This window comes from Cotesia typhae, unplaced genomic scaffold, assembly GCF_013202065.1.
Source record: "Cotesia typhae breed Kobodo isofemale line unplaced genomic scaffold, CoteBio_Ctyphae contig_43, whole genome shotgun sequence".
NCBI classification, from domain to species: Eukaryota; Metazoa; Arthropoda; class Insecta; order Hymenoptera; family Braconidae; genus Cotesia; species Cotesia typhae.
Genome location: NW_027423752.1, coordinates 3,380,329 through 3,403,548, shown reverse-complemented (window position 1 = coordinate 3,403,548; position 23,220 = coordinate 3,380,329). Strand labels below are relative to the sequence as shown.

General features: G+C 28.6%; 2 protein-coding genes across 6 annotated transcripts; one reads left to right on the top strand and one right to left on the bottom strand.

Moving 5' to 3' along the window:
- The first annotated feature begins 2,433 nt into the window (after window positions 1-2,433).
- Nhp2 (NHP2 ribonucleoprotein) lies at window positions 2,434-3,555 on the top strand. The gene is made up of 3 exons (XM_074244064.1): window positions 2,434-2,684; window positions 2,881-2,953; window positions 3,243-3,555. Exons 1-3 carry the CDS (start codon window positions 2,522-2,524, stop codon window positions 3,472-3,474), a joined length of 468 nt encoding a protein of 155 aa, XP_074100165.1. The 5' UTR covers window positions 2,434-2,521; the 3' UTR covers window positions 3,475-3,555.
- A 144-nt stretch (window positions 3,556-3,699) lies between these two features.
- Rhobtb (Rho-related BTB domain containing) lies at window positions 3,700-21,675 on the bottom strand. Of its 5 annotated transcripts, none has more exons than XM_074244059.1 (13): window positions 21,362-21,675; window positions 16,155-16,448; window positions 15,740-15,843; window positions 13,690-13,887; window positions 11,308-11,758; window positions 11,119-11,204; window positions 10,426-10,549; window positions 9,864-9,998; window positions 9,637-9,660; window positions 9,053-9,206; window positions 8,442-8,572; window positions 7,977-8,368; window positions 3,700-6,133 (listed from the first exon to the last, which is right to left on the bottom strand). In XM_074244059.1, exons 2-13 carry the CDS (start codon window positions 16,332-16,334, stop codon window positions 5,902-5,904), a joined length of 2,211 nt encoding a protein of 736 aa, XP_074100160.1. In that variant the 5' UTR covers window positions 16,335-16,448; window positions 21,362-21,675; the 3' UTR covers window positions 3,700-5,901. The 5 variants fall into 5 exon arrangements, with proteins under 5 accessions (XP_074100160.1, XP_074100161.1, XP_074100162.1 ...); XM_074244060.1 differs by having other exon boundaries at window positions 21,367-21,675; XM_074244061.1 differs by lacking the exon at window positions 21,362-21,675 and adding an exon at window positions 17,746-18,174.
- Window positions 21,676-23,220: the final 1,545 nt, after the last annotated feature.

Below are 23,220 nucleotides of genomic sequence, written 5' to 3'. Positions count from 1 at the left end.
ACACTCCAATCTTATCATGACATTATTCCTACTAATGTTTGCACATAATCCAGTCTCGCAAGTTTACTTACATTTTCAATATGAAACTTATTAAACGAAACTTCAAATGATAGTCAAATTCAATGAATTTGAGTTTATTAGTTGCGGAAGTTCCTAATCTTTATCATAGCTGATATTCTCTTGGACTATGTATCCTATTTTCTGAAACATGCATTTTTCTAGAGTAATTTCTACTACCATAAGATAGAGGATAAATAAGTAATGCTATTTATTTTTGCTAGGTAATAAGTGATTTTATTGATTATCTGAAGATTTGGGAAGCCAAAGCTAATGAAGAAAGAGAACTTTATAAAAAGAAGAAGAAAGGCAAAAACAAAAATCAAAAATGAAAATGAAGTTGATGATAAATTTTTTTCGCAATTACTCCTAGTACTCTTACTGGATTAAAAATTACGTTACAGGCTACTTTAGAGCTAAGTGAATTTTTGCAAAAAGAATGTAATTTTGAGTACTTGATGACATCGCGGCTTAATCAAGATCAATTAGAAGTATGTATTAATCGTTGGATTTTTATCAAATGAATAATTAAAAATTGTTATAGTAAATATTCTTTTTTTTTTTTAATATTTGAATCTTATTTAATTTATAGAAGTTCTTCGGTATAATGCGGAGTGTTTGTCGTTGCAACGATCATCCGGATACAATCCTTTTCGGGCAAGTTTTTCGATTATTGTGTTCATATTCATTAGTCACGCCGCCGAAAGGGTCCAATGTCACAGCTGGTGAATTACTACAATCTTTAATGCAGTCCAAAGATTCTCTGGCTACAGCTAATGCATTAAAAAAATTGGCTGAATGAAATTGACGCTATTGTTGAAAATGGTATTTCTAGTAATAATTATTCGTCTAGTGATGATAATAATAATACATTTTCTCATCCAAATACCTCTGTGGCTAAAAACCCTTTGAAAGCTTGTTAGACGAAGATAGTGATGACGATAATGATGATACTATACCGTCATTTATTAGAAAACCATTCGAAAGTTTATTAGACGAAGATAGTGAGGATGATATAGAGGACGATGATGATTTGTATCACGATAATCATTATCCGTTCGAAAATTTAACTGAGGTTGACGATTCTTCTACTGAAAACAACATTAATCATCATAATCAAAATAAAATTAATATTGATTCAAATGAAAACTTTTTACAAAGTGAAAATGATTGGGAAGGAAGTAATAGTTTTCGTGATGACCAGCATTACCATCATGATTATGATGTTGTTTCCACCAGTGATGGTATAGTTGCTTATATTGCTGGATATGTTGCGAGAAAATTTCAGCGAATGACTTCTTGCTGTGAATGTATTGAAACATTACGCTCTGCGAATTCCTCTGAACGTGATCGGGTCATATAATTAATGAGCAATGGTGGATTAATTTTTCCCAGTGAAAATTTATTCAGACTAATTAAAAAATTGGAACAAATAGTTTTAACCGTAGTTGGTACTAAAACTGTTAAAATAAATACTATGCACCAAGTGCTAGAGAAAATAGCAAAAGCTAAATGCCTCCCCATCCTAGGATGTGATGAACACAAAAAGGAGCTTACGGCTAAAATATTGAATAATTTTGTAATTATGAGAGGTAATTTTTAGCTAATCTTATCAACCGAACTCTTAACGAACGAAAGATGATGGCCAAGAAACATCGTAAAATTTCTAAACTAGCTTAACTTATTAAACTCTTCAGTAATATTCTACTTTCAACATATATACGCTTATTAATTAAGAATAAAATTACCTAAACTATTTGAATACTTTATTATTATTATTATTATTATTATTATTATTATTATTATTATTATTACTATTACTATTATTATTATCCCAATTCGCAACTAAAAATGAAATTTTAATGTTTTCTTTTGATAAATGTGATTGTACATTGCATTCCGCGTCATTTATTTAAAAACCTGACATTAGAGACACTTGCGCACTCTAGTGGTGAAAGATCTGTCCTCCAATTTTCGGACGCTTGTAATACATTACGATCGTCCTCCTTATATCTAGCCTCCGTGTCAAACACAATCATCTTCTGGAGTACAGAGCGTTTCTCGTTTTGCGCACGCGCAATTCAATCTTTTTCCGCGTTGGTTTTATTTTTTTTTGCTATCTTCATTTTTTTAAGAAAAACATTTAAAAACTATATTCTTCTTTGCCCAAAAATTTTATCGAAAAAATACATTAATTTTTTATAAATTACAATTACAAATTGTCAATTTTGAATATAATTTGAATACTAACCAACAGCTGCCATCTTGCGTATTGCCTCGAGAACTTTGCAGTAAACTATCAATTGTTGGTAATTAAATAATTTGTTTTATTTTTCAGAGGCGCTGAAACTCGTCTTAGCTTTCCAGAATTTTTTCTCTTTCACAACGCGTGTTGATTATTTCACTACCCGGTATTTTTTTGCTCCAATTTATTGTGCAAATAACAAATAAATCAATTAATAAAATGGGTGAAGTGACACTTAATAAAGAAGAACATGAAGACGGAGTTGACGTTGATGGAGGAAAAGAAATTAGTTATGAGGAAAAAGTTAATAACTGTAATTCTATTGCTAATCCTATGGCTCCAAAAAAACTAACCAAGAAAATTTACAAGCTAATTAAAAAAGGTATTTATTCATTATGTGTTTATGAATTCAGCAAAATTTTAATTTCTATGTGAAGTTTTTTTTTACTAAATTTGTTTTTTATTAAAAATATAAATATTTCTAATATGTCTGATAATGTTAATATAAATTTTAATTTAATTAATTGATTAGTAGATTTTGTTTTAGGATTTTTAATAAAATAATTTTTTTTTTTCAGCGTTAAAACAGAAAACTTATTTGAGAAACGGCCTCAAGGATGTTCAGAAACATATTAGAAAAGGCGAAAAAGGGTAAACATTTTATAATTGATTTAAATTTCTATAAATTAAAAACTTATGGAAACATATAATAAATTATTTCCATTAGTTTAAGTAATAGTTTTGAAAAGTAGCGTTGAAACGATTGTGTAAAATTATACTCAAAATAACTTGGAAATTTCTATAATTAGTTAAATTAAATAATTTTTTTATTTCCGAGCATCATTGATTTATAAATTAAAGAAATAATAGTATACCATTTTCTTTTTTTAATAAAACTTTAAATATTAGTAATTGATTTATTTATTTATGAAAATTTCAGAATCGTTATCTTTGCTGGTGATGTATTTCCAATAGAAATAATGTGTCATTTACCGGTGGTCTGTGAAGACAAAGAGATTCCATACTGCTACGTACCATCCAGACAAGACATTGGCACCGCTACGGGCGTGAAACGAGGCAGTCTGATGGTCCTAATTAAAGAACATACTGATTACAAGGACCTTTACGATGAGCTCCAAGAAGCTATCAAACATCTTGCTTCCCCTCTCTAGAGATATTTTTTATACTAAGAAACTGGTTTAAGATAAAGAAATATTGTATTAAACAAATAAATTTTCTAAATAATTTCAAAAGCTTTTAAATCCCTGCAACTTCCCGCTAATTCCATACTGAAGCGCTCAAATCGTGAAAATCGATTTATTCAGTCAAAAGTGATTGCAGGTTGAAAATTTAAAGAATAGTGTTTTATCAAACTTCTATCAGACTTTTGAGCTCGAAGAGCTCAACTTTTTTTTGCTCGGAGAGCTCCAAATGACCCATAAAATATATATTTGAGCTCAAAAATGTGGCGGTTAAAAAATCGCAAAACCATGTTTAAAAAATGTCTTAAAATTAATTTTCCATTATTAATAAAAATTAATTGAACCGAATTTCAAAAATCTGCTCTAGGAATTTTATTTTGACGTCTTAAAAGTGTCTTGATTTGTTTCACGTTTAAGATTTTAAACAAACGACTTTTTTAAGGCGATTTTTTTTACACGGGATCTTCAACCATCTGTAAAAATAACAACAATGATAATTATGTTTTAATTATTTTTATTACTAAATAAAAGTTGGAAGTTTACAGTTTTGATAACGCTCTGTTAAAAAAAAAATCAATTAAACATATAATAATAATTGAGATCATAACTGCTTGCATAAAAAAAGCTGGATTTTAAAAATAAATCCACACACTTGGTTATAATTTTTTAATAAGTCATAAATAATCATCACTTGTCTTAAAATTTTTAAAATTGTTATTACAATTAATGAATAATGTCATTAAGTGACATCGGGTGCAATTTTAAGTTACGTATAAAAAATGTTATGGTAAAGCTATAGATTGTCAATTATTTTTAAAATTATAATTATTATTGTTTACAATTTTTATTTTATTATTTATCAATTATCATATAAGATTTATACGGTAGGACAATTAAATAATAATATTTTAATAACATATATTTATATATATTTAAAGGTGCAAAATATTGCGCAGCGAGTTTTGTTTGATTTATTAATTATTAATTTTTAGATGCATAAGTTCTAATTTATTGCTCTGTATTTAATTAATGTCTAATGGTTGGTTAAAAATTTTAGCTTTACATACATCATCTTCAGAAGATACATTTTCAATATTTTATTTTATTTTCGTATTATAAAATACAGGCAATGATATGACTGTGTAAAGATATTTAATAATTAAAAAAAAACTTATTGTTTCAACAAACAATTTTTTTTTAATAATTAGTATTATTATTATTATTGTATCAATTGTTATAATTATAATTATTTTTATTTCGTAAAAAAACGATCGCTCCACAGTTAGATTGACTTTTAAATTGACGTTGCCAGCAACTCAATTGTTTACTCTGTATTCTATTTTCAAAATAATTCATCTGATTTATTGTTATTGTTAATTTATAAATAATTAAAATTTTAAATAAACTAAATTTGAGAGACTGATATGCTTGTTAGACTAAAATTTGCTGCAATTAATAATTGATAAAAATTTGGAAGCATTAAAAACTATCAATCAATTATGGAAATATATTTAAAAATATAATGAAAAAATATGTACTTAGAATTATTAATGTATCAAATTACAAGCTAATTTTAATTAATTCAACTATCTTTTATTATTTATCATTAAATATTGACTACCCAGTCTCATCTAATTATCGAGAATAATACTATCTCGATAGTTCCAGCCTAGTCGATCACTTTAATACGGAAGAGGACGCCAACAATTCCTAACAAATATTCATATATTCAAACCTTTTTTTATTTACGCTATTTATTAGTATTATTATTATTATTATTATTTATTTATTTATTTATTTATTTTTCTATTGTATTTTATAAATTGCGGTAAAAATAATAGTTCGACATCATTTTTAAAATCTTTATTTAATTCGGAGCATTTGACTAGATTATTAGCGGAAATGCAGTATTATTATTATCATCATCATTATAATAATAATAATTTTTTTTTTTTTTATTCGGACTCTTACGATTTTATACAGTTCATTTTATCTATTGGTTTGTAAAAATTAAAAAAAAAAAAAATTACTGTTTATTGTGCATTACTAAACACTTAGATTAATTGAAATATATTTTTAACGCAAAGAAAAAAAAATATACTTTAAATATTTTTAAAAGTTAGTTTTTTCTCGGGAATAAACAAATTTATTGTAAAGTTTAATCACATTCACAGACGTATTCAGTAATTAAAAAAAAATTCATCCCGTAATTAGTGTCTTATTATCTACTAACGGTATTTAATATTTAATTATAATTAATAATTATACGACATTATAATCACACGATTAAGTATAAATCTGTAGCAGTATCAAAATAGTAAAAATAGTGCAGATGAATATTATGAGCACGGGTATCAGAATAAATCTGACCGAGCGGCCTGAGCCGCGGGGCTCATGTCATACAACCTCACCAGATTCTGTCGTGGATGGTTCGAATAATGGGCGTTCTGCATTTGAGTCTCCATTTGAGACACCCGATCTTCCGTTAGTTTCTTCTTTTCGCGAGGTCTTGCTTGACCCCGCGAAACAGAGGCAACCCGACTGGTTGCGATTACGTTTCAACGTCGGCTTGTTTTCTTTGTCTAGTTCGGCTAGACATTTTTGGTAATAATCGTAGTCTTTTAAATACCTGCAATTATAAATTAGATGATTATTAAAATATTATGTTTTGCTGAAGTTAGCATAAAATTATGGGTAATTTTTTAGTTTCGAGCTTAACTGGTTTTTTTTAGGATAAAAAAAGTATACTGAAATCAGAAAGTGTTTAACAATTTTTTAATTTATTGAATTATTATTAAAAAATATTTTTAAGAAAGTGCATTCATATTTACGATAAATTCATGAAAACTTATAAAAATACATTTTTCAATTAAATTTAAAGATTTTCATGTTTATAAATATTTTAAATCGACTAAAAATCGTCAATAAAATTTGTCCACTTAAGTCAAGCGATTTCTAGTATTTTTTTTTCTTTATATTCTGTGTATAAAAAAGAAAAATATTTATTAAAACATGTCTTAAAATGTCGATTTATTCATTAATATGTTTGAATCATTTTTGAATCGTTTAAATTATTTTTTCGAAAGTTTTTTTTTTTTAATTAAAAAATTGATAGGTATTTTCTTTTAGAATATATGTTTTTTATTTTAAATCTTTGATATTGAATTTGACAGGCATCTAAAAATTGTTTAGATTTTTATAACAGTCAAACACTAGTGAAAAAAATTTAGCAAAAATTTATAAATGCGAATTTTTTAAAATATTTTTTAATTTCCCGCTAAAAAAATTGAAAATTTTCAAAATTTGGGAAGTTATTGGTTTTACCCCGTTTTTCGAAAAGAGTTCGTATCAGATCTCGGCGTTTTGAGGTCCTAGGAAGCTTCCCTGAATGTTTTCGCGAATGTCCGTGTCCGTGTCCGTGTATCCGCGCGCGCGCGCGCGCGCGTGTGTGTGTGTGTGTGTGTGTGTGTGTGTGTGTGTACATATAAAATAATAAGAAAATTATTTTCTTCAAAATGGTACTCTTGGTTCAAGATTTTGGCTCTTGAGTTAAGTTAATTTTTTTATCAGTGTATGTATGAATGTATGTGACCCTCTTATAACTTTTGAACAGCTTGAGCGATTTCATCGCGTTGGCGCCATTTGAAAGGACTTGACCAAACTTAGATTTTGAATACAATTTGGACCGATTCAAACCGGTAGATTTTGAGAAATCTCAACAAAACTACAAAAAAATTTTTTTTCAAATGTGGTACTTTGGGAATAACTTGTAAACGGCTTTACTGATTGATTCCAAAAACTAATCAGCTCTTACTATAAAAAACCCCGTCAATTGCCGCCAGCCCGGTCAAAATCGGTTGATTCGTTCGTGAGTTATCGTTATCGAAAGAAAACCGAAAAAAGTGTTTTCGGAATTACTTCGAAATTTTTTGTTCGATCAATTTAAACCTAAAGATTTTTCAGAAGGCTTCGAAAACTGAGTCGAATGCATCGAACCGCGTTCTTTTAAAATCGGTTTATTCAAAATAGTGTTTTATTGAGAACACCCCTATCAGACTTTTGACCTCGAAGAGCTTAAAAGCATAGAAAAGCAATTTCTTTGAGCTTGGAGAGTTCAAAACAACACATAAATTGTATTTTTAAGCTCGAAGAGCTCAAAAACGCAATAAGTGCAATTTTTAGCACTTAAGTATGGAATTAACGGGAAGTTACAGGGATGACCTTTAGGGTCAACCGTTTTTCTAATTTTATTTTTATAATAATTAATTGGTTATAACAATTTCAAGAACTGTCAGATGTCTGCTAATTTCCGTATTGTAAAAATTGAGATTTAAAAAAAAAATTTTTTTCAATTATATTTTTAATGAATTTTAAGAAAAGAAATATGTGACTTTAAAATAAAATTTTAGCTATTAATTTTTTGGTTTCAAGAAAGGATTCTTTAGTAAGGAATAATCTAAATAATTAATTACCAAACAGGTGGCCAACGATGTTCATTCAAGTACTCTTGATTATCCGGATGCAAGAGCCGGACACTTCTTGGTGACATTTTACAGAGTTTATTATAATTAACACACAGATGGTTCATACACCAATCGGCTAGTTGGTTAGCATTGTGGAGTTTACAGGGTTCTAGTAATCTCAGACAACTTTCTACAGCTTCATTTCCGTCGTTTTGAGACAATCGTTCTAGATCTTCAATTACTCTACTTTCAACTAGGTTTATCAGCCGTGGTAAGCACAGTCTGTTTGCTAACTCTAACAGGTTTAGACAACGTGCTGATGATATCGGTGGCACTTGGTCGGTATACAAGTAACAAAGAAATTTATGAAATGTATATTCGCGAACACCCGGGAAAACAATCTGAAATTTTTATTCATTTGTTATAAAAAATATATTTATTATAGAAGAAAAAATAATAAATATTTATACTTACAACTTTAGCGCTACTTTCACGATAATCACCCGAAAACATGGCCTTCATCATATCACATCTTGTAGTTAAAATTGCGCGGTGCGCTGACATATTTCCATCATCCAGTTCAAAAATAACGTCAGCAAATAAACCTAAAACAAAAATTCAATAATTATAATTAAAATTCTGAGTAAAAAAATTTAATTTAATAATTTTTCGATATTTTTAATGACAATATAGATGATAGTTGATAGCTTGAGTAACTTTGAAATAAATTTTAAAAATAATATTGCTATCACAGGATCAATTACCAATTATTTTATGAAAAATGTCACAGAACAAATTTATAGAATCAACAAGTTATTCAAAACTCCTCCAAGAACTTGACATAAAAAATTGATTATTACTAAAAAATATATAACGTCATAAAAAAACACAAATCAGGTCAATATCTTTCTGAAGATACACAATTTAACTATAATAATCGCTTTTAAATTTTAAAAAATCATTTTCTAAAAATTGCACTTATCGTTCTTTACAATTTCCAACTATAGAATTTTTTTACTAATTTTCTTGTATTACAATAAAAAAAATTTCTTTCTTCCTTTAATTATATAGATTAAATAAATTACCTTGTTCTAAACAAATATCTTCTAATCTTTGTCTTACAACTTGTTTATACTGATTATTTAAATCACTGTTCATGAACTGAGACCTTGCTTGAATGTTACCAAGTACCATGAGCAATTGCGGAAGCTCCAGAAACTCAGCGGCCTGTCGGATTTCCTGAGGACAAAACAAGCGACAAAAGCATTAACTATTGTCACAATTAACAATTAAATTGGTGATTAAAAAAAAATATTTATATACAAGCAATTCTCCTATAAATCTATCTTAGTTTAAAGTTAATGATCCGCTACGGAATTATTGCCATGATGGATGAGTCCTGGAAAGATCTAACAGAACCAAGAGTAAGCTCGGATGCAGTGCATGCTAATGTGATCTGATAACTAACAACTTAAGTAACGAGTAAGAGTCGATGATTGATATTCATTGATATTATTAATAAAGAGGTTTTTTTATTTTTCTAAATAATTAATTAATTTATTAATTATATTAATATCTTCGGATGACGATTGTTTTGATCGAATCTGATTCTGATGGCTGATGCAAATCACCTTGCACTTGATTCATAACAAAATTAATTTTTACTAACCAGTAACAACCCGATTGGAGCTGTCTGAAAGAACATAATCGGGTTAATAAAAATTTAACGCGGATGGAAAAACCGATTAATTTTTTTTAAGATTAACCAGGTTAAACTTGCTACAAAAATTTTATTAATTTTCATTATTTATTTTTTAACAATAGGAGAATTTATTAATTTAAGAAGAAAAAAAGACAAAATTATTTCAGTGTCATTTTTTATAATAAATTTCTTACTTGCAGGTCGTGGTAACGCTTGTCCAAGCTTCCAGTGTAGATAAATTGAAGACATTGTTGCATTGATTGAGGCGTTATCAATTTTGAAAGTGTAACTACTGTTGTTGGTTGTTGGACTCCGTTTGAATTTTCTGTCTGCGAAGAAACAAAGTATTAAATAAAATAAAATTGTAAATCAATAATAATTATATTACAATTAAAGTTATTCAAGTCTTATATTTTTAGAGTTGATAACAATGTTTCTGGTAAGCAATCAACATAATTGACGGCAATTATAATAAAACTGTTGTTTCACGGTGCGTGTTCAACTGAAATAATAAAACTATGCGTATAAAGATTATGAACAACGAGATTAACACAGATCAACCACTTGGGGTTGATATGTTTCTATGGTTAAATTTAATTTAAAGTAGAGCAACTTGTCATTGAATTAGTCGAATCGCACGCGACGAAATTCTTGGTAGTTATGTGCCATATGTATGAATTATTATTTAGTCTTATTACTGTGTCGTTGTCTATGTAGTTACTTAATTGATTGGTAAAGCTTTAGTTATATTCTTACAAGATTAATACGAATGTTTTGAAAAGCTGGATGGTTTAATTCACGAGATGCTCCTGTTGGTTTTCTTTGATCCATTGTTGGCAAAACTTGAAAACTCGATCGTCGTTTTAATTGTTCCCATACTCTGTGAATTTATTTATTATTATTTTTTCGTAATTTATTTTATATTATTTCGGAAGTAGAAATTAAAAAAAAAAAAAACTGCGATGCACTATTTTTAGCTCTTATTCATTTAAAAAAAATTTTTTCAGTCAAGAAATATTTTTAATTATAAAAAAAAATCCTGTGTAATTACATTTTTTTTGCTCTAATTTATTTTTCAAATAAAACTAAAAAATGGTTAGGCATATGTTAAATTTTATACAATTTACAGAATTATTTTTTATTATTAATAGTCAAGGTCAATTTATTTTTTTTTTCAATAAAAATTAATTATCGCAAATAGTATATAAAAATGATTAAATTAGAATTCAATGGTTGATGAATTATTATTTGAAAATAAATTTACAAATCTAAGAACATTTTCTAAATTGTCAAGTCAAAAATTATCAACTAAAAATGTAATAAAATTTTTATAAAAATATATATGGTTATTTCTATTTTTTTTTTTTTTTTTTTTTTTTTCAGTTTCAAGTTTTTATTATGAAGATCAGTTTTAAATTTTTCATAAATAAAATAATTTAAAAAACTTACTTAGCTGGTTTGACTTGATCATTACGTATGAGACATTCAGTATCATCATTAAAGTCACCAACAGTAGCTTCTCCAAAAGTGCTAACCTGAAATAATATAATATAAAAACCAAAGTTAACAAGAATTATTATTAATTATCTAATAAAAATAATACTAAATTATTTAAACCGAGTGATCAAAATTGCATACCATACTACTTTCACTGGAGCTCCTAGGAGTAAGTTCATGAGCAAGTTCCATCGAAAACAGCCTATGAAAAGCCGGAGACGCAGCGGCCAAAAGACACCTATGAGCTGAAAAAGTGCAGCTACCGACTATCAGCGTAACATCAGTATGAACAGGTCGCATCCAGAGAGCCTTCATATTTTCTTCGTAAGTGCTGGGTGCGAGATTTACTTCTGGTGGTATTGGTTTGGGCGGACAGAAAGGAGCCTGGAGAAGTGGCCGCTGGACACGTTTCAGATTGGTCATCCAGAATCGCTGCTGACGACGGGCTATCAAAGCTGCTCGGATTGAGTTCTCGAAGACTTCATTCACTCCGTAGTAAGTGAAGACACTTGCCTCGTAATAGTGGACTCCTAGTTCCCGGGCGACGGCTCGTGCTTGATCCGGCATCACTAGGTCACTCTTTCTCGTTGCTCTGTAATTAATCATTAATAATTAATACACTGAAAAAAAATTAACTTTATTCAAGAGGAAAATACTTGAACCAAGAAAATAATTTTGAAGAATTTTATTGGCTTGACTCTTGACAAAAAGTTATTGAACCAAATTAAATTTACTTAATTTATTCATTTCCCAAAGATAGATAAATATACATCGATACAGCATATTTACATCCTATAAAGGTAAAACATGATTTTCCCTGTGCATAGGTTCGGGAAAAGTAAATAGGCGTATATGATTCATAAGAATTATACCTTCATATATGCCTATTTAAAAAAATAAACTTAGTATTTAAGGGGGTATTCTCATTAAGAAATTCGAAAAAATCGATTTTTTTTTTCATATTTTCGTAGTATAACCTTATAAGAATATGTCTCTAAAAAGATTTTTCGGAATTTGAATTATTTTCGTAGTTACAGCTAAATTTAGTTAAGCGACTTCGGCTGCGCGCGACTTGTCCTCAAACTTTAAGCGCGTTTTTCTCGGAATTACTTTTTTAAAAACGGTGTGCATAATATATCAAGTTCTACATAACTGATTCACTTTAAAATTTACACAGAGTTTCTTCATACATTAGAGTATCGCACTACAGAGCGTTTTTAAAAAAAAAATTTTTTTTATATTTTTAAAAAATTTCGAACGGCTGAAACAGGGGAAAAAACAAAACATTTTTTTCAAACCGCCTGCCATAACTATATCCTTCCTCTTTAAGGATTATTAATTGTTTTTCATTTCAGGTCACTGGAAGGATTGACATCCTGCACACCAGGATGTGCCATTTTTCACCAGTTCCTACTTTGCCGATCTGGAGTTTTTGGAAATTTGATTTTTTTTTAAATTTTATTAATGTTTTGTACTCTTCAAATATCAATCAAAAATTTATAAAAAAAAATGTAAAATGTATTGTAAAAATATTTGTTGTTCTTTTTTATCGCGACCGAAAAAATACCTAAAATTTGAACTTCTAAACGAGAATACCCCCTTAATATATTTAAATTATTTAAATAAAAACTATGAAGCGAAAAACATGAAAAAGCACCAGAAATATTTCAAGCGATTACAAAAAATAGCGTAAATGATGTAGTATCAGAAATACTGGATAGGATATCGATGTTGTTAATATCTAAAAAGGATATCACAGGTCAGGTAATTTAAGTGTTGCGTTTATTAGGAAAGAATACAGAGGTCTGTCTACAATGAATAGTTCTTCAGGACTATCTTCTCAAGTCCTTTTTCTTAATTACTCTACCTACTACTTGGGCCTCTCATCCCACTCAGTCATACTTTTACAATGCGCAAAACTAACTTAAACTTAAAGTTCCCACGCATTTCCAAAATACTTTTAAAATTCACTCTCACAATTTTACTTACAACAATCTTACCTATCTGTCAAAACATCTGCAAACAGCATGTTCGACGTACTTACTTAAATCTTATAATTTACGATACCCTAAACCCTTGGTTACAAAAGTGAAATCTCTACAGTGATCATAAAACTAAAAAAAATAAGTTACAGTCTATTTTTACAACTCTACAATGATATATTTTTTTATAAAATTAATAGTTGCTCATGACTGGAGATTAACTATTCTCTTCGATGATATTTAATTGATTTGGTTAATATAAGTGTATTCTTTATTTCATTTGGTACCAGGTTAAAGTATTTAATTGCAGTATATAAAAGATTAATCTGGAACTTAGTCTTGGTTATATAATTGACTGAAGAAAAATTTCTCAGTTCTAGAATTTTTCTAATTAAATTAAGGGAATGAAGTTTTTCAAAATTATTTTTTCAGTGCAGAAATTTTTCTCTTGAATCAAGTTGATTTTTTTTAACGTAATTATTGTTGAATTTTTGATAGTTATTAGTGATAAATTTTTGAGACGAAAAGAGTATGATTTTACCTTACAAATGGACTACGATCACGAAAGTAGCTGAGATATGTTTCGTCACGATACATGTATCTCAAGTCGTTTTTGCAACCAACCAGCAGGACCGGGGTCTGAGGGCAGAATCGTCGGATCTCTGGATACCACATCCGCTTGCAGTTCCGTAAAGATACGGGATTTGTTATGGAGAAGCATAGTAGAACAACGTCTGACCTAGTTTAAATATCATTTACATAAATTAGTTATTAATTATAATAATAATCGTTTTATAACTATACATATTGTCACATAAGATCATGCGTGACATTAAATATGAACTGAGATAATTCATATGACCATTAGTAAGGCTTTATGTAATATAAAAAAGTACATAAGGTCACATAAGATCATATAAGATCACTGACCACCCATTAAATCATATATGAACACACTATTGGATTTGATCACATATGACCTCATATGATAATGAATAATGCTGGAAGCTACTATAGCTTTAAATATAAATTGATGTATAAAATTGTATATGAACGTATGTGATCATGATCACATATAGTCATATGAGATAATAAATCAAACTTGATGACATTATACTTTAATGTAGTGTCATGTAATATTACATATATTCACTTGTGACATCACATATAACCATGTATGATCATGATAGAAATTTTGCGATACTATAAAGTTACATTAATAACATATATCCACCTATCAAATCGCATAAAAATATGAATTATCACATATGAAGACTATTGCTGCTTATTTTATATTTAAAACAGAATTTTTAATCATTTTAAGATTTATGTTGATAATGTATAAAGTGGCACCGTAACAAAATAACCGTGGATAAAATAACCAAACGGCAAAATAACCGAACGACAAAATAACCACGGTATAAAATATCCACACGACAATATATATCCAGAACATAAGATTTTATAATTTATCTCTGAAAATAATTTTTAAATTTATAAGTACAAAAATAATATAAAATAATAATACAATTTCAGATTTCATAATAAATGTTGCGCCCTTTTAACATGGTTTTTGTGTATTTATTCGATATTAGACTAACACAAACGCGGGTAATCGTGTTGTGCCCTTTTAACATGGTTTTTGTGTGTGTTTATTCGAAAGTAGGTCATTAAATGAAGCTTGTTATTTAGATGTGCCCTTTTTTCATGGATTGTGCGTGCGCGCGCGCGCGCATGTGTGTGTGTGTGTGTGTGTGTGTGTGTAGATGTGAAAATATTTTGATTATAATATTTTGTCGTTCGGTTATTTTATTATTTGGTTATTTTGTTACATGGTTATAATGTCGTTCGGCTATTTTGTCCACGGTTTACTTATTTTCGGTTATTTTTTCCGCGGTTATCCAGTCGCGGCACCGTATGAAGTTATATATGACCATGTGTGATTATGACCACATAAGATCATCCATAATCATGACTGAAATTTTAAAATACTATGGTTTTTAAGATAAAGTTATGTATGGTCACACATATTCACATATGAAGATATGTGGTCACATATGATCATGTATAAAACTAAATCGATTACTATTGCTTTAATTATATGATATGAGATCAATGATCACATATGATCACCTGTGAATCATGTGTGCATGTGTGTAATCATGATCACACTTGACCATATATGATCATGAATGAAATTGTACAATTTTATTATTTCTATAAAGTCATTTATGGAGCTTAGTTGAGTTCTATAACTTCAAGTACACAGAAAAAAAAATGTTCTTGAATCAAGTATATAATTTTGAAGAACTTAATCTTCTTGATTTGAGTAGAAAAATTCTTGGACTAATAAATTTTTCTTGACTGAAGTAAATTTTACTTGAATAATGAATTTTTCGTCTTGATTCAAGACAATTACCCTCTTCAAAATTATTTTCTTGGTTCAAGAATTTTTCTCTCGAATCAAGATAATTTTTTTTTCAGTGTATAAAATAATTTTATGCCCATATATGTTCATATGATGGGGATGATATATGAACACACATGAAATATATATGAGGATGTATATAATTATTATAAAATAAAATGACCTTCCATATGCAAATCTTCGATCTTTTTCATGATCTCCAAAGGTATCCCATAGCCTGAGTGATACGTTTACATTGTCAACGACCTCCCATGAACGCTCAAGGACCTGGAACACGAGGCCCAATGCCGAGGAAATTCGTGGAGCGACGGCCACAAATTATTGAATCGAATAAATATTAGGAATAGATAGTGTATGTTTTAAGGACTATGTAATCATCATTATTATAAATAGTCTTATTACTGTTATTGTAAATGGATATTATCATGATTATTGTTATTATTATTATTATTATTATTATTATTGATGATGTTAGTATCAGGCAGGAAAGGAAGCAAAAAGGAATAAATAGTTGTCAAGGAGGTTTAAGGTTTATGTACAACAATGTTTTCTTATTTATATTCATTCTCGCGGCTTACGTCCTTGTAAATTCGATACTGGTCGATGGCCCAGACTGTGGGTACGTGGGTGGTCAGCAATTGCGATAGCGACACGTGTTTGTTGCAGGCACGGGCGCAAATCAGCCTGGTCTTCCCGACAGCGGTGTCTCCCACAACGACACACTTGACCAGCTCCTGGTGCGGCTGCTCATTGTCCATCACCTCAAGTTACACCTGCTCATAAAATTTGTCACCGGTAGATCCAGTCTGCTCCTAACACTGCTGCTTCTTCGTCCTCTTCGTCCTCTTTCAGGATACTCGAGTTCATTCGATCTGAAATTTTATTTTTAATCATTAATTTTTAATTTACAATTTTAAAATCCAAGAAATTAATTATTTTTACAATAAGGGTTGTTAAGCTTCAACTATTTCTTCACTGAAAAAAAAAATTAATAATAATAATGATAATAATAACAGTTCAAAACCTGTAGTGATAATGGAACAGCCGAGGAATGCAAATTATGAATAAATGAGCTTTGATTCAACAATTTTTCGATATTTTTAATCACAACATACACAGTTTTGGTATTTTTTAAATGAATTCAACAAATAATATTTCACAATTAAAATTATTTTTTTAACAAACAAAAATTCCATAAGGATAGTTAAATTTATACACACTAAAATTTTAGCTTAATAATTTTTTTATATTACACAATTTGGGTAGTTTTTATATAAATTTTAAAAGTAATGTTGCTATCACAAGATCAATTATTTGATGGACAAATGTAACGAACACCAACTTATAGAACCAACAAATTATTTAAAACTTTTTAAAAAATTTGTTATAATAAATTGACTATTACTAAAAAATATGTAGAAACATACAAATTTATCAATAAAACTCCCCAATAAAATTAAAAAAAGCCATTCAGCCTATGGAAAGTATATTTGGTAGTAAATATAAGATAAATTATTTAACTTATATTTAATTCACAATCACTGATACTGTATATTAATTCTTTATGAAGATCGATCAAGAATTGTGAATGCTGTCCCACTCACAAGTTGCATCACGTTTACCCTACCTGAAATTGATTCAAAGTAACTTTTAACCTCTATAAAATTACTAAAAATAATTGAAAAATGACAGTATCACAAGTGAAATGAAAAATTTTATGAGCTTTAACTTAAAGCTTGCACAAATGAACTATTTTTTCTCAATCAAAAGTAATATCATCACAAAAATTTTACGTACATCGGTCAATAATTATAGACTTTATCTAGATTACAAGACATAAATTTTTGAACCAATGTGTATTTTTGAAATCGATTTGACTAATTGAGATATGTAACAGCCAAATTAGCTGAAAATTCCACCATGACGACAAATGCTATAAATAGATTTTTACAAAATTTTACTTATTCTTATAATTATTTAGATGATAGTTTGACTATCATCTAAAAAATATCAAACGGCAAAAACGTACTTAAATTCAGGTTGTATCCTTCCCGATGGTACCAAATTTGACTATATAAACACAATTTATAATAAAGATATGCTCGTCACAAACATTCCCTTATTTTTAACTTTCCGCTATGAAAATCAAGGGGAAGTTATTGAATTCACCTGGGTTTTCGAAAATCGAGTTCTCATCAGATCTCCACGTTTTGAGTTCCTAGGAAGCTATTCTGATTATTTCCTTGAGAATGTCCCTTTGAAACAGATTACACTGAAAAAAACTAATTAATCCAAACAAAATATTTTGAAGAGAGTTTGTTGTCTTGATATCAGAATTTCTTGTTTTGAAACTGGTTTTTTTTTCTTGTGAAATTTTCGAAATCTGAAGGTCAAGAGTAACATATCTTCCAGAAATAAAACTAAATTGAGGAGCTGATTTTCAAAAGGGTATCTTTTCATATTTTAAAAGAGCAGTTTTTTTTAACTTTTAAATATTAATTACTTGGAAAATTATAAAGATTTCTAAATGAGAATCGAATTGTCGCTTCATAACCGATAGCACTTTATAGCTAAATTAAAAAAGTTCAATAAAAATATTTATAATTAGAGAAACCAGTTTTTTGTCTCGATTAATCAAAAATGAAAAGATACCCCTTTGAAACTCAACTCCTCAATTGGACTTTTAAAGTTTATTCTTGAAGAATAACTATTATTTCGTGTCAAGCTAAAAATTCTATATTGATTCAATAAAAAATTTCTTCCTTTTTGAATGAAAATTTTGATACGAAAAAAAATCTACATGGACCCATTCAGAATCATGGTGTCCGTCACTTATTTCTCATGCAATAATTTCGCGCGATAAAATCTCGCGGATAAATTAATGAGGGAGCCCTAAATCGTATTTAAAACATATTGTGTTGAATTGGTAAAATTGTTAAATGATGAACTTTTAAAAATAAATTTTCGTTCTTTTTTATTTTTTTTTATTTTCTTGATTCTGTTCATAAACTTATTTTTTGAATTAATTCGTACAAAAAATCTCGAAGCAAGAGTGAAATTTAGAAGATAATATCGTACTTATATTATCTAGTTTTTTTCCAGTGCCGATTCAATCTGCATTAAATGGAGTGAATTAAATGAAAGGCCTGTCTGTAATAAAAAAATTACAGCATAAATAAAAGGACCACTTTTGTTATAAGTGTCTGAATTATATTAACGTAGACATGCCCATCATTCACCGGCTTTTATAATCAATTTTATTTTTAGCTTCTTTATAACCCGACAATTACTGGACAATGCAAAAATATTCAGCCTCTTTTTTTTTTAATTTATTATTCAAATAATAATTTAAAAAATAATTACACTTGTAGTTACATTGTACGTCAATTAACCATAAGACTTCGTTCAACTAGTTGAATTAATTTACGCTTAGAGGAATACTGATCTTGCGGTGCGAGTCCATTAGTATAAATATGTATGTATAACAGATAATATGATATTGATTTATTTTTATCAGATTGCGGTTTGGATTTCAGCGAATAGATACGCGTTAGTCAGAAAGTATAAAATCTAGCGTTACATGTCAATATTATATGAAAAAAACTTTCAGTATCTGATTTTTTATTTATGTTTTCTGTTAACCTTTTTTTTTTTTTTTATGAAATTTAATCGATAGCCAGAGGTTAAGCGGCAACAAAATTGTGAAATATTTACAGGATAATACTTCCTATTTTTTTTTTTTTTAAATTTATCGAATATTAAAGTTTTCGATTTTAGTTTTCTATTTAATTGCATGCAATAAACTTTATTGAACTTTTAAATCTTTTAAATTTGTTCTTGAATGTTCGATTCTAAATATAGGAAGCTTGTACCGAGGTCAAATCAATATTATCGCATATACATATTTAACAGTGTGATTAAAAGATCCAAAAAGTACGATAGTGATTAGTGATTATTACTATTGAGAATTCGAGAAATCAATATCATTATCAGCAACAAAATGATTATTATTATTAACGGACGTGAAAACAATTGTTCATAAAGGATTCCTGTGGTATAATAAATAACCGAGCGCGTTATAAAAGACAGAGTAAAATTTTTTCGAATAGAGCTTAAAAAATTAATGAAAAATAATTTAAACAGTTTTAAACATTCAAATTATTACCATTAATTGATTATTTGATTATGTATCTCATAAAAAATATTATTGTAAAACAAAACTCTAATGAGATTGTAAATAGCTTAATCAACATTTATTACTATTATTATTAAAATATTCAAATGAAAATGCAAACTTATTAAAAAAAATTTCTTATTAATTAATATTTAAATAAACGTGCATGTCGATTGAGACGAAAAAATCTCTGGTATAATATAAGCACTGATTTTCAATATTACTTATGCTTTTGTTATTTTATTTATAATGTTATGTCACTTAATTGTATGATAATGATTTAACAGCATGCCTATACTTCTATACTCAGCTATTATATACGTCATAATACCTAATGTATATCTATATCTAAGTATTTATGTCATGTGTGTTTGTGTTTGTATTGCGGGTATAGAATAGCTTCATTGACTATAGCCAACTCGAAACTAGTATTGTCGATCATTTCTGTCAAGGATTCGACTTATTCCCGTCAAGTTCATTGCCAGCTTTGTATTTCATCGGGTATAAGCTTTTAATTCAAATTGTTTGTTAACAAGCTTGTCTAAACTAATTTTTTTTCCACGAAGCGCTTAATAGATTAATATCTCGAAAGATTAGTAATGTAAATTCAAATTGGAACAAATAAAATCGTATGTGACATGTTGAAATACTTCATACTGTAAAAGAGAAACGAGAAATTAAATTTATTGGAATTTATTGAGTTTATTGGGGTCAATAATTAATTAAAATTTTTCAATATGCGGCAACAATGCAAGAATTTTTTAATTAACATTTTCCATCGATAATCAATGAATATTCAATTAAGTTTTTCAAATTCTCAAATAAATTTTCAGTCTAAAATTTGTTTCTGAAAATTTTTAAATATAATAATTTTTATTAAATTTTCTAACTAAATTTGAGAAAAAAAATTATTTGTAATAACTTTATAAAATTAAATTTCAAAAAGAAATCAATTTTTGGAAAATTTCCAACTTTCAATTGTCAACAAGAAAAAAAATAAATACTGCTTCAAAAAATAACTTGGAAGAAAAAAAATTTTACAATAATTGATAATTTACAATTTTTTTGCTGAACTTAAAAATCTTGAAACTTAATTTCTTTATAAAACAGAATTTCTAATTTTATTGAAATTGACAACAGTTAAACCTTTAATAACAGCTTAATAAACTTTTAATAAAAAATTGCATCACAATTCGAAATAACAACCCTAAAAGGACTGACAAATCGAACCCAGAATTAGCAAGCTAAAAAGTAAAACTTTAAGAAATCGACACTCGAAGGGCATCATGCATTCGACACACAACATATACAACTCGAATGGAAGCAAACATTAAAGCTAGTAACTAAACCAGCAACTCTGGCACTAGCATTGTGCATGCACATAGAGCCTTTAAATACGCAATTCCATCGCAACTGGGTTTGCATTATGTAACGAAAACCACGCGGCTGTCATTTAGTAGCATTAAACAAAGTTTAACTTGTTCAATATGTATACGCCGCTCAAGAATTCAATTAACAAAACAATAGCTCCTAAAATCAATCAAATCACTCGTTGGACTAGACTAGTCTTCTGTCCTATCACTAGATATTTATTTAAATTCAGATACCAACCGCACCCTAAATTCTAAGTGCTCATGATCCTTCTCCACTGGATTGACCCCGACTAACTCAAAAATTCAGCACAGTAATCAGCATTATAATTATTCAACGTTCCACTGACTATTTTTCTGAATTGTAGCGTCGAAGCTGATGCTTTTAATTTTAGATTTTATTTAACACTTTGAATTTTTTTCTAATAAATTATTATTTGTTTTGTCAGATTGCGCATCTATGGTTCGCAATTAAATAAATAAAATACTCTAGTTCGGAGACAATGGTGACGAGTTGAGAGTCGAGAGTATGACAAACACGCTACTAAACTGAATGAACCCTCTTTGACCTCGCTACAGTCAAGCTTATACTCAACGAACGGTTGCTATCGCGCTTTAATGTCCCACTACCACTACCTCCTCCTTCTCCTCATCATGCTTTCAAAGTGGCTTCATGCAATGCAGTTTGGATTAAAATTGTTTTTCTCTTGGAGAAGAAAATGGAGATTGGGACTATGAGCTGGATTTTTGGTTCTGAAGAGTAGAAATAGTTGGATAAATCAACAAAATGGTTTTTGAAATTTAGCTTGGACTCGAGAAAAGATAAATAGAGGTTTGCGCATGCTGGGTAGAATCAGTGACGTAGGTCGAGAAAAATCAATCCAGCGAGACATGTATATAAGAGATAAGGGTAGTGAATTGATGTACCTTGTGTTGATGCGTTTAATTTTATTGCTGTTTTTTCGTTGATTAGGTTCTTGGGTTTGATCAGATGAGATTGTTTTTGGGGTATTAATCATTCGGACTGGAAAGTCAAAAATTTTGAATTCTATGGATGTAATTGAGAAGAAAAGGTAGTATTGATCATTCAAAAGCTTCAATTTTTTGGATGACTAGGTAATAGTACACAGAAAAAAAGTTGTAGGAAAAATTACTATTGTCACATTGTAATCCAAGAGTAGACTTTGAATGCGGTTACTTTGATAACTTTACACTTAAAAATTTACGATCTTGTATCAAAAAATGCCTCTAAAAATAGTTAACATCCGAATTTTTACTGTGTAACATTGTAAATTAAAAAAATGTAAAATTATCAAAGTGAATGTATTGAAAATCTGGTCCTGGATTACGATTTTACAATTGTAATTCTTCCTACAATTTTTTTCGTGTAAGTATTAATGTTAGAAAACTGACGAAATAGATGAAAATTAAGAAAAAGCAAGTTTGACAGCCAGAATGGGAATAGATTTGTTACTGTTTCAACAAACTTGTAAGATATGAAAACAAAGGCAACGGTAAAATCTTTCACACTGATAAAAAAATTGACTTGACTCAAGAGCCAAACTCTTGAACCAAGACTTCCGTTTTGAAGAAAACAATTTTCTTGAGTCAAGAGAATAAATTCTTGAAACAAGAAAATTTTCTTAGACTAAGACTAATTTCTTACATCAAGAATTTTTTCTCTTGACTCAAGAAAATCATATTCTTCAAAATGGTATTTTTGGTTCAAGAGTTTGGCTCTTGAGTCAAGTCACACACACACACAGAAAGAAAGAAAGTCTTGAATCAAGCGTAAATTTTCTTAAATCAAGAAAATCTTAAGGAAGATTGAAAATTTCTTGAACGAAGTTAAATTTTTTTAAGCCAAGAAAATTTCTTCTTGCTCCAAAATAACTTCGGTCTTCCTAACAATTTTCTTGGTTCAAGAAATTTTTTTTTTCTGTGTACAGATATAGTAACAACATCGCGGGGGTAGTTAGGGAAGCTTCCTGTGACCTTAAAATGGCGAAATCTGATGAAAAATTATCTCGATTTTTGCAAAACGGGGTAAAACTAACTAATGATTTCCCGATTTTTGAAAATTCCGATTTTTTTAGCAGG

What these genes read in the sequence shown, in the direction of transcription:
- Nhp2 (XM_074244064.1), top strand. Translation starts at nt 2,522, where the DNA reads ATGGGTGAAGTGACACTTAATAAAGAAGAACATGAAGACGGAGTTGAC. An exon ending in TTACAAGCTAATTAAAAAAG is followed by an intron (nt 2,685 to 2,880) that starts GTATTTATTCAT and finishes TTTTTTTTTCAG; the next exon opens with CGTTAAAACAGAAAACTTAT. An exon ending in ATTAGAAAAGGCGAAAAAGG is followed by an intron (nt 2,954 to 3,242) that starts GTAAACATTTTA and finishes TGAAAATTTCAG; the next exon opens with AATCGTTATCTTTGCTGGTG.
- Rhobtb (XM_074244059.1), bottom strand. Translation starts at nt 16,334, where the DNA reads ATGGACAATGAGCAGCCGCACCAGGAGCTGGTCAAGTGTGTCGTTGTG. An exon ending in AGTATCGAATTTACAAGGAC is followed by an intron (nt 15,844 to 16,154) that starts GTAAGCCGCGAG and finishes CTCGTGTTCCAG; the next exon opens with GTCCTTGAGCGTTCATGGGA. An exon ending in CATCGTTGGCCACCTGTTTG is followed by an intron (nt 6,134 to 7,976) that starts GTAATTAATTAT and finishes TTATAATTGCAG; the next exon opens with GTATTTAAAAGACTACGATT.